The following is an 11,378-nucleotide window of genomic DNA, read 5'->3' as shown; positions in this document are numbered from 1 at the left end:
ACTTATAGGACACTTAAAACATTTAGAACCCGTTGTAGTGGGTATCTCGAACGGGAATTATGAATCACTTGAGCTCTGCTTGCGCACAAGTAGGCCAACGCATTTCTAGTTTTTTTGTGCAGTGTCTAACTGCTCCAATGACTGGCCACGTCTGTCTGTCTGTCTGTCTGTCTGTCTGGGGTACGAACAGCTGCAATACCGCTGGCTGATCTACAAGCTCATAGCGCGGCACCGAGTGCTCGCGCTATGAGCTTGTAGATCTGCTATTTATTTATTTTATCGTGAAAATGTGGCGCAAATCTTTGGATATATATTGTTTCAGAGCAAACGCTTTTAAATCAGATGTTTGCTTCTGGGGGGGGGGGGGTCCCTGGAACAACATATTTTCAGATGGGGGTAGGCGGCCAATAATCCTGGGGGTCCTTGACATGAAAATGTTTGAGAACCACTGACATAGAAACATAGGGTTTAGGTTAAATTATTGATAAGCACCAAATCACCACTCACTCACTCCATTTCCGCAATTTCCATTTCCGCAATTTCCTCAATTTCCATTTCCACAATTTCCGCAATTTCAGCAATTTCCGCAATTTCCATTTCCGCATTTCCGCAATTTCCGCAATTTCCATAATTTCCATTTCCACCATTTCCGCAATTACAATTTCCGCAATTTCCGCAATTTCCATTTCCATTTCCAACTATTAATGGCAGCTGGGTTTCATCATTCAAATAAAATAGAATTCTGTCCGTTTAGCTATAAAATTATGTCAGGGAATAGGGATACACAGTATATGTCTTTCATTTGCATTGCATATCCCCCCCCCCCCCAAGCTTTTATTTTCGTTCGAGTAATAGTACAACTCTAATAGTATTACTTATAATAATGTAATTAAAGATAACTTCATTCAGATTTTTTTATTTTTATTTTTTCATTTTCCAGATTTTTCTTTCTTCTTTTTTTTAGATTTTCATTGGTGGGCCAGTCATAATGGTCCCGCGGGCCTGATGTGGCCCGCGGGCCTGAGGTTGAGTATCACTGGCCTACTGTATTCCCCTTTAAATCGATTTATGTTTTATCAACTATAATATGACTGTACAAGTGTAGTGTATAGCGAACATTACATGAACATTACACACTGTTTGTTTAGTAGCCTACAGTAATTTACTGTAATGAACCTTTATTCACTCAGTTAGTTCCATACAGAAACAACAACATTATCACATTTACAATGTCCGAATGGAAACAGAACACGTCGATAACAGAAATACTCTTCAGTGTATATAGCAACAGCCAGCTGCTTGTCGGGGGAATGTTTATATAAAAAAAATGTATAACAATAATAAAGACATAATTGTTGTCCCGTTGTGCAATGAATAATGACATTTCAACATTTTAACTCGCATCTTATCATTTCAATGATTCTGTCAGCGTGCAATTTACGTTCCTATACTATCAGGCTGAGGAATATATCCCACCCTTTTCACATTGGCCTGTTAAAGTGCCACCAAACAGGTGGATTTTTGCAAAACACATTTTTGGAACAAAATGCCTCAAATCATCCAATTGCCAACCAAGGTGTAAGAAGAAATGGCACCCTTTTCACATTGGCCTATTGTAGCGCCGCCAGGAGGCCACAACCTGACCTGCCCTGGTGTATCTATTTATTTATTTCAGTCATTAGATGTATTGGAAATTGGGATGTTTTATCACACAACGGAGAAAGTCACCAGATTGTCTGCTGGCTGCAGGGTGAAGAGGAGGTCAATAAGAGTCCCGAAACCAAATAGTTATAAAATATCATCTATACAAAATATCTCGTCTATATACAAATAATACCTACAGCTCTGCTGACGGTAGTAAAAAAAAAACGGGGAAAAAAAACACTTTCCACATTCATTCCGTTTTTAAGTTCATGTGGGTGGTCAGCAGTATCCGCACTATATGTGCCCACTCTCCAACAGTGTGTGTGTGCGGGTGCGTGTGTGTGCGTGTGTGCGTGCGTGTGAGTCTTGTGTCTCAGTGTTGTTGGCATGTATGCAGGCTCCTCGCGGCCCTGTTGTTCAGCCTGAGCTCATGCAGCTCTCTCTGGGTCCGACACACTAGCCCCGCCCCGCAGTCGCATCGCTGGAAGATCTCCAGACCCAGCGCTCCCTTCTTCCTGTGTTTGGTACACACCTGGATCAAAACACACAACAAGGACAGACAAAACAGTTATTTGTTTGTTTTATGGTCTGATTTGATTTCCCAAACTTGTTCAATCCATCAACCTATTGGCTATACTGTGGGAGCTGCCATGTACATCCACAGTCTAGTATACTGTCGGTCACTGGGAGCTGACCAGTACAACAACAGTCTAATACTGTCGGTCACTGGGAGCTGACAAGTACAACCACAGTCTAATACTGTCGGTCACTGGGAGCTGACCCACAGTCACAGCCAGGTTTTGGGACATGTACTCCATATTGACACTCACCTGGCCTTCTCTTAGAACAGGCTTGCAGATCTTAGACCAGAAGTGTCGGGCGCAGCACAGTCCATCAGAGCAGTCGGACGATCGCAGACAACCGTCTCCCTCCAGACCTATACGGGACAGAGACACACAGACAGGGTGAATAACAAAGTCGGATCGGAAACCGATGGCATCACCGAACACAAACTGACAACATGACTGCGACTGCGAGGCATGTTTAGAACTTTTGGTGTCGACCACTCGGGTGGTTCGACTCAAGAGTGATATAAGTAAGAGAGTGGTCGACACTATATCGTTGACTCCCCGTGACCACTGATACCCCGAAATACATAGTGCCATGCTTTCATTGGACATCTGATACGTTCTATAAGTTCAAGATGGACATCAGAAAGAATGCTGGTTGTATTTGTATGTCCTGTATACCTCTGACTGGGAGGGCGGCTGTTGGACTGGCTTCATGGTCGTTAACGTGAAGAGTGTTACTTCTGGTGCTGGTGCTGCTGCTGCTGCTGCCAGACGCGCTACTCATGGTGCCGTTGATGATTCTACTGGTCGGAGTCACGACGTCCTCCAGGGAAAACTGCTGCACAATGTCTGACGATTCCACTGGCAGACACACTCCTGGAGCGAGGGAGAGAGAGAGATCACCGTAAGTGACTGTCTAATGATAGCAGATAAATGTTTATTTATGCAAAGGAACACACAATATGCACGCACACACAAGGAGACAAGAGTGCCCGCACGCCTGCCCACCAGACACGTGCACACATAGATATCAGACCACGAATGAACTATTACATTTGTTTCAAAATTCATATCGCACACCGCATCTCCAGTAGATAAAGAGTGTGAGGCTTGCGCCCCGAAAATGGCTGATCTACACGCTCTCAACGCGTCGCAGCACAACGCGTTGTGAGTTTGTAGATCTGCGATTTTGGGCCAAAAGTGTCCTCTTATGGGATTTCAGCCCCTGCCTCTCTAAAGCCCCATTCACACTGCAGAAGCTAGCTTCTTTCTGCTTTAGCTTCGTGGTCCCATGTTATCTCTATGCAGAGCAGCTTTTGCGTTTTAAAGCTTGGAATGAACAGCTTTTTTAGGTCTGAACGGGGCTTAACACTCTCTGCACGTGCCGTGCTGCCCACACTCGCACACATGCAGCACTTGGGCTATTAAAAAGAATCAGACCAGTCTGAAGTGAGTGGTGGCAACAGCGCCCCCTGTTGGTACTACTAAACATAGGGACATTGCTGTTCCTTGGAGTGGTTGCGCCACTCAAACAAGTGGTAAACCACTACGCAGAACCTTTACTTCACTGTCACTGTCAAATACTCAAAGTATGTTTTGTTTTTTTGCCTCAAAATATAGTACTGCCAAAAAAAGTCATAATAGTCAAAATCATGCCTTGACGAAATGTTTTCTTATGTGACTTACCGTTGCTGCACTGGTTGCCGCGGCAACACATGGTGTCGCGCGCGCACCTCTTCCTGCGTCGCTTGCACGGCAGACACGCCCCCCTCGTCACCAGACAGAATCCACCTGCGCACTCTGCGTCCGCCGAACAGCTCAGAGACTGAAACACAAATAACAACAACAAGTAAATACATGTGTAGCCTACTGTATATACAGTATACACCGTATATACGTGTAGAATATAGAAGAGCAGAGAGCTTGTTCGTTTCTCAACTCCAACTTAAATGAACGCTAACTTACTGTCTATACAGGTACTATAGGCCTATGAATAAATGAATATAATATATGTATAATACACATGCACGCGCGCACACACACGCATGCACGCACACACACACACACACACACACACACACACACACACACACACAGGCCTATATATTTAATAATTGAAAACGGTCATTTATACGTTTGTGTGTCCTCTCCTCTCTGTCTCTCACACACCCAAGAAGAGAGATGCAGATGCATTTACATTATAATACGAAACAAAAACTTAACTGGTATAAAAGGCTATAATTATAATATATATATATATATATATAATATAGTGAAATGTGCGATTCCGCATAATAAATTAATAATGAGTGTATAGGCTACTGTAAAGCATATAAAAGCTGTATTTTGATATAAATTGGCCAACTTCTATACTGGGCTATAAAGTAGCCTACCATTTTGATTAGATGGTTATCTAGGGGATTGTAGGCTATCTAGTCCTCTAAGCTCAACCAATTGAATAGCTACAGAACGTTTTACTTAAATAACCGTGTATTATATATATATATAGTGCAGTAGCCTATAGTATAGGCTAATAGTTGTTGACTCGTCATAATATAATAACATTTACCTGAATGGGATCTAGCAGCAGATTGTGGCTGCTCTCCATCGCGGCCATGTCCTCGAGGAGGGGCAGGGGTCCCACGCCGTGTGAGGGGGTCCCGGGGGCCGGGGAGGGGAAGTGGCTCTTGATGGCGTTGATGGAGTTCATCACGATCAGCGATCCGGAACACACGGTGCCCACAGCGCAGCACAGCAGCGCGCACAACACGACAAACTGCATCCTCCTTGTTGTTGTCGTCGTCGGTGAAAAGTTCTCAAAATCCCCCCCAAAAAAACGTCCAAAAGACGCTGAGAAAGCTGAAGAAATAGGCCGTCCCCGCTGCTGCTGACAAACGCACGGGAAATGCTCAATATAGCCTAGTTGAATTGTATAGGATAATTGTAGGATGTTTCAAGTTCTCAACAAAACGTCCGTTCATCCGAAAACTGAGATAGATTTCTGAGCAGCTCTGTCTCTGACTCTCTCTCTCTTTGCAGTCCGTCTAGCTGTGTGTCTCTCTCTCTCTGACTACCTGACCGTCCATTTATAGCCTACCTCGTTGCACACACACACACACACACACACACACACACACACACACACACACACACACACACACACACACGGTTGCGAGGAAAAATGGGGGGGTTCAAAGAGGTGTGCCAATACACACAGATGAATACACACGGGAACTCCACTCACTGTTTGCTTAATCGCGCATGTGTGTGTGTGTGTGTGTGTGTGTGTGTGTGTGTGTGTGTGTGTGTGCGTGCGTGTGCGTGCGTGCGTGCGTGCTATCAGCCCTCCCGCGGACCGACATCAAACGCGGACTGTTTTCAGATGACCGTTTCAACAGTTTTAAGCATCATGACAGAATCAGCATCACAGAACATCCTAATCATCAATTAGGGTATTATAATCGGGCGATAGAACTTTTAGAAGGCCATCGAGTCCGTGCGTTAAAGCAAAGAGGACGCACCTTTGGAGTGGTAATGTTTATAAATTAGCCTACAACTGCATATTATAGCCATATATATTCGGACCTGAACGACAGACGTAACAATGATAACGTGTTGAAAAGTGACATCTCATTGGGCTATTTCACACTTTAAAACTCTGACAGCGATATACTTCTTCTTGCCTGTATAGCTGGGTTTTTTTCCCAGTGAGCCCACCGCACAGATAAGAATAGATTCACTGAATTTCTTTCTCCAAAAGAGATATATCTATTATATTAGGCTATACTATCCTATAGTTAGAATCGCCTATAGGCTATGTAATATACATTATTATTTTATTCAACATTATTTTATTTTATATTTATTTTACGCACACACTGTCTATATAGTGTCTACAATAACGAACACGTAGGCCTACCATGGTGGGCGTTTGGGTGAACCCCAATATAACAATAGATTAATATAATAGCCAAAAGCCTATATATCAAGATGATGGGGTGATAGGCCTAACTATGCACCGTTAAAAAGGCGTTAAATGAACATTGCATGGATTTTATTCATTTATTTCACGAGAGAGGAAAGAGATGGGACTTGGGGGGCATGCAGTAGCTATAGTTCTCTGATGATGAGTGAAGTCCTATCCTTGTTATCTATACAGAGAGTTATTATCAGCTCATGTTTGCTTCCTTAGTTTCCTCCTACCAACTCGGTGTCTCATTATGTAAAAGGTGACCACCAACTGGACGCTATTTGCATACCTGGGGGGGGGTCTCCTCTTTGATGCCCCCACCTGCAGGGTCCCCCCCACCCCCCGCCCGCAAATGTGTGTCGTACCAGCGACCCCCCAGCGGGTTCAATTAGGGATCAAAGGCCGCTAATGACGGAGTCAATGGGCTGAATGATCACAGATTAACACAACACTGTCTCATCTGATCTGCTGGCCCTTCCTATAAGGTTCCACTTTGTTTGCGCGTTTATTAGGCCTGCTTATAATAGCCTATATACTGCTGCTGTTGTAAAGCCATGATTTATAGCCTGAGATGCACTTTCGTATACACGCGGCGTCGCCAGCCACGCACGCAACACCTTCGTACGGCGTAATATAACGCGAGAGCTTGCGTGTGCATTCAATGTTTTGATGAATTGAGTTTAGGACCCCAACTCCTCTTATAGCAGCAGCAGACCTTGTATTGAACTGTAAATATATAGGCCTATAATGTCATTCTGCAAACTGTTAATAAATCAATCAATCAATCAATCAATCAATCTTCATCCTCGGACGGGAAATGAATTAGGGGCTATATCCCACGTCACACCAAAATAAAACAGACCTGCGTCTAATATGTATATAGGCCTATAGACTTCGTATTGGCTAGTAGGCCTAGTCTATAACCATCGTCAAAGGCCTATACCTACATATTGGACAATTTGAACATATCTAGGCGAATTTTATCAAGTCAAAAACACGTGGTTATAGGCTTACATGATGTATTTAATCAAAAGACAGCAGCTGACTCGATTTAGTTAGGAAGGAATGGCCTATAGCCCTATAGCTGAAACCATCCATTCATTTAAACTTTAAAGTAACTGGTTTCTTTCCAAATGGGCCTGAAAAACATCTATCAGGAGACCACATGGTATAAATATATTCCAATGGCCCCATCTTTTTCTAGGAAGGAAGTGTTTGCAACATGTGTTTAATGACATTGTAGGCTATTATGCTATGATGCAGTGAATAGCCTATACCACAATGGAAACAAGTCCCCTGACGTTTTGTGTTATATAGCTTTCACTGTATACCACGTGCTGTAAATACATTTCGGACTAACAAAAGTATTAAATCAATCAATCAATAAAAAATAAAAATGTCATTTTCGGAGCTCTATAACACGGACTGTGAATTAAACAGCCTCAAACAAATGCAAGGTAATTAAAACGAAGAGATAGGGACTATAATAGCCTATACACAACAAACACGACACATGGGTCAAGTTAAGTAACAGTGTATTGGAAAAAAAAAGAAATCTGTCTGAAAGGCGTATTTTTTTTTCTTTCTCCCAACTACATTAGAACACAAACACACACACAAATGAATTAACAGTCTCACAACATCTCCCGCGGGCACCTCCCTGAACACACAGGCCGGGCCTTTGATCTCCCCTAACGGGGTGATCTGGTTACAATGGAAGACAAACCTACAGCACACTTCATTAGGCGTCAATCAGCTCGCATTCAGGCCCATTCTTTGGTGTGAGCGCCTTTGTTTTAATTGTGCAGGCCCGGAGCCCCGCCGTGGTGTCAACCGCCGAGCCTTTGATAGTGGCCGGCATCAAACAGAACTGTGGCTTCAACCAAACCAGGCCGCTTCTTCAGCTCTTTGCAGTTCTCACAACTTAAGCAAACCGGCCCGGGCCCATGCCCGGGCAAAGTTGACAGTGAAATAATGCGCCCTCGAATCTGACCGCGTTTCGAATTTCAATGGGCTGCCATGCAGAGAAAAACTATGAATGAAGCTATATTAACGTGTCGTAAATAAACGGTGTGTATAGTTTATTCATTGTTCTTCTCTCCCCTTGCATTTCTGTCTGTCTGTCTGTCTGTTCTCTTTTTCTCTCTCTCTCTCTCTCTCTCTCTCTCTCTCTCTCTCTCTCTCCTCCCCCCCCCCCCCCCACCCCACACACACACACACACACACACACACACACACACACACACACACACACACACACACACACACACACACACACACACACACACATCTGTTCAATATACCCATATGCGTAAAAACATTTCAAACACCCAAGGGTAGGCAGTGCACCATCCATGCACAATAAGGCATCACCAGGCCCTGGGAAAATGCACGGGCACTCCCCCCAAAAAAGTGCATTCCCAGGCATCTATATTATAGTAGGCTATATACTGTCTTCTCACCCAAAGTGAGAAGACACTCTTTTTGGTGCCAAGTCTTCCCCGAAAAATAGTTCCCACTTCCCAGATATCCCTATAGTGCCCACACGTCAAGTATTCCTTGAACCACGTACCCATGTTGTATATATTGGCAAAAAAAATGTGAGTTTATGTGTATAGATTGGTTATTTTTGCAAAAGAGATTTGGTCTATAGAGTCTAGAGAGCAGAGAGGGGTCCCGGACGGCGGACCCCTAGGGGGTCCCGGACCCCAGAGTTTTATATGAGATTTATATTAACCACTTAGATTATAGCATCCCTATAGGGGAACATTAACGATCACAACACCTTGCACAACAAGTCGTTGTGAGCTTGTACATTAGCTATTTTCGGGAAAAATATAGTTTGGTATATGGGAAAGGGAGCAAACCAAGTACAGGGCCAAAGGTCAAGTTAACTATACCTACTGAGGGTCTATATAAAATCTATGAAAAATCAGCAGACAAAATCATGACAACAAACACAATTTGTTGGGCCGAACAAATAATTAGAAAAACAACACTTTTTTTTGTTTGGTTTTCTTCTTTGCAATTATTATTGTTTGTTTGTTGTTGTCATGATTTGTCACGATCCGAGCTGGCTTTGTTCGCGGCTTATACAGATCTTTAAATAAATACTTTTTGAAATGTCTATGGGGAAAATGAATGGGGAATAATTTCCTGGGCCTGACGTCGTCATGAAAGGGGGCGGGACTGCGACGCTCTATAGTCAAATAGATTAGACGTTTTCCCGGGATCCTGAGGATTATATCCCACCCTTTTCACATTGGCCTGTCATAGCGCCACCAACAGGTGGATTTTTGCAAAACACATTTTGCCTCAAATCAAAATGCCTCAAATCATCCAATTGCCATCAAAGGCGTATACGAAGAAATGGCACCCATTTCACATTGGCCTATTATAGCGCCACCAGGAGGCCACAACCTGACCCGGAGACCTTTGTCCACTCATTGTATATGTGCGTGGCAAAAATGGAATGTTGACAAAAATGTACACTATACAAGCCAACATCTGGTTGTGACCCTTAAACCCATTCTGACCTGAGATCAGAGTCATACGAGGTTTCCACTGGACACACACACACTGGTCTGATTAAAAATGGAGAGGAGGTCAGAACATGAGGCCATGTCGAGTTTCATCATCAGAATAATCAATAATACAAGTTCAGGTTGACATTTATAGAGGCTTTATTGTAAAAAAACAAACAAACGGAAGGCATTTCGATAGAAATGGCTGGACCACCATAGAAAAGCAGCAGAACAACATCAATGACAACAGGTCAAAGTCCTGTATCACGTTGGCATGCAGCATCAGACACGCGCGCACACACACACACACACACACACACACACACACACACACACTTCTATGGAGCGCGTTGTGAGCTTGTACTGCAGATCTGCCATTTTCAGGCATGTATAATAAGGCAGGACGAGTTTTGTGGAGCAAATTAACAATTAGACCTTATAGACGGGGCTTTCAGCTTCACCTGCATAGCTGAATGCTGCTCAAGGGATCCCGACTGAGCGTTTAAGAGGGTGGGGGTTATGTGTGCCTTGCTCATGGACACTATATATATACCATTTCCTTCCATAGGAAGTGAAGCGAGGGAAGATGAACTCGGTTCAGAGATATGGTTTAGTAGAGAGAGAGACATACATTATCCACACGTATCACGTTTTCGCAACGTTGCCGCAGTGGAATAAAACATGGCTCTATTCCAAGTTCTCGTGTTCAACCCACTGCTCTTAACCCATTTTGGGCGCGGGAACCCCTTTTGGTGTCAGCATTATGTTATGCTTTAGCTATTGAAAAATAGCAGATCTACAAGCTCATAGCGCGCTACGAGCTTGTAGGTCTGCTATTTTTGAAAAGTCGAAGAACGACCGACATGGAAACATATAGCTTTTTCAGAAAACTGTCAAAGACATTTTTAGAATCTGATCTCAGGTCAGAATGTGAAGACACGCGTGGGGGGAGATGAGGCTTTCTGTGACAATGAGGGACAATTATGCCATTTCTAAGGCACTCGGCTTCATTGGCAGAGGGGGGGGGGGGGGGGGGGGGCGTGTTGTACAGCCACACGGCCCCCCTCGAGAGACCCGGAAAATAAATCCCCGTTCATTTTCCTCATAGACTTTTCAGAAAGAATTTATTCCAAGACGTTTACGCCGCGGACACAAAGCCAACTCTTGTCGTGGCAAATCATGACAACAAACAAAAGATTTCGGGCCAAACAGAGAATTAGAAAGTAGAAGAAAAAAAAAACGGCAGGTTACAACACTTTTTGTTGTCGTTTTTCTTCTTTGTAATTATTTGTTTGGTCCAAAATATTGTGTGTGTTGTCATGATTTGTCACGACAAGAGTTGGCTTCGTACGACGCTTAAAAAGGTCTTTAAATAAATACGTCTACAGCGCTATAAACGCAGGAAGGCTGCAGGTGAAAGCTACCCCATTGTGGCTGCCGCTGTGATATTGGTGGACAATGACAATCAATCAACAGCAATAATAATAATAATAATAATAATAATAATAATATAACATCCACAACATAAAAGTTAACCATTCAAACATAAAACAGCATGTCAGTAACATAAACAATATCCACAATAGAAACCAGTGACTCTCACTTCATCAAACGAATGTTTTACCAAATATTATCTAATTTAACATTTGTGGAGTTGGTCACCTGACC

At 43.3% G+C, this 11,378-nt stretch overlaps 1 protein-coding gene across 1 annotated transcript; it reads right to left on the bottom strand.

Annotated features, from left to right (window-relative positions):
• Positions 1-2,017: 2,017 nt before the first annotated feature.
• Positions 2,018-4,998, bottom strand: dkk1b (dickkopf WNT signaling pathway inhibitor 1b; the record flags this gene model as incomplete). The annotated part of the gene is made up of 5 exons (XM_080790119.1): positions 2,018-2,176; positions 2,475-2,581; positions 2,895-3,092; positions 3,903-4,041; positions 4,786-4,998. The coding sequence occupies 5 exons, from the start codon at positions 4,996-4,998 to the stop codon at positions 2,018-2,020; spliced, it is 816 nt and encodes a 271-aa protein (XP_080646245.1).
• Between the last annotated feature and the right edge of the window lie 6,380 nt (positions 4,999-11,378).

This window comes from Protomyctophum bolini (genome assembly GCF_963924005.1).
Source record: "Protomyctophum bolini genome assembly, chromosome: 18".
In the NCBI taxonomy this organism is placed as follows: domain Eukaryota; kingdom Metazoa; phylum Chordata; class Actinopteri; order Myctophiformes; family Myctophidae; genus Protomyctophum; species Protomyctophum bolini.
Note: the sequence above shows the minus strand (reverse complement) of the source record. Positions and strands in the feature narration are given on the sequence as shown.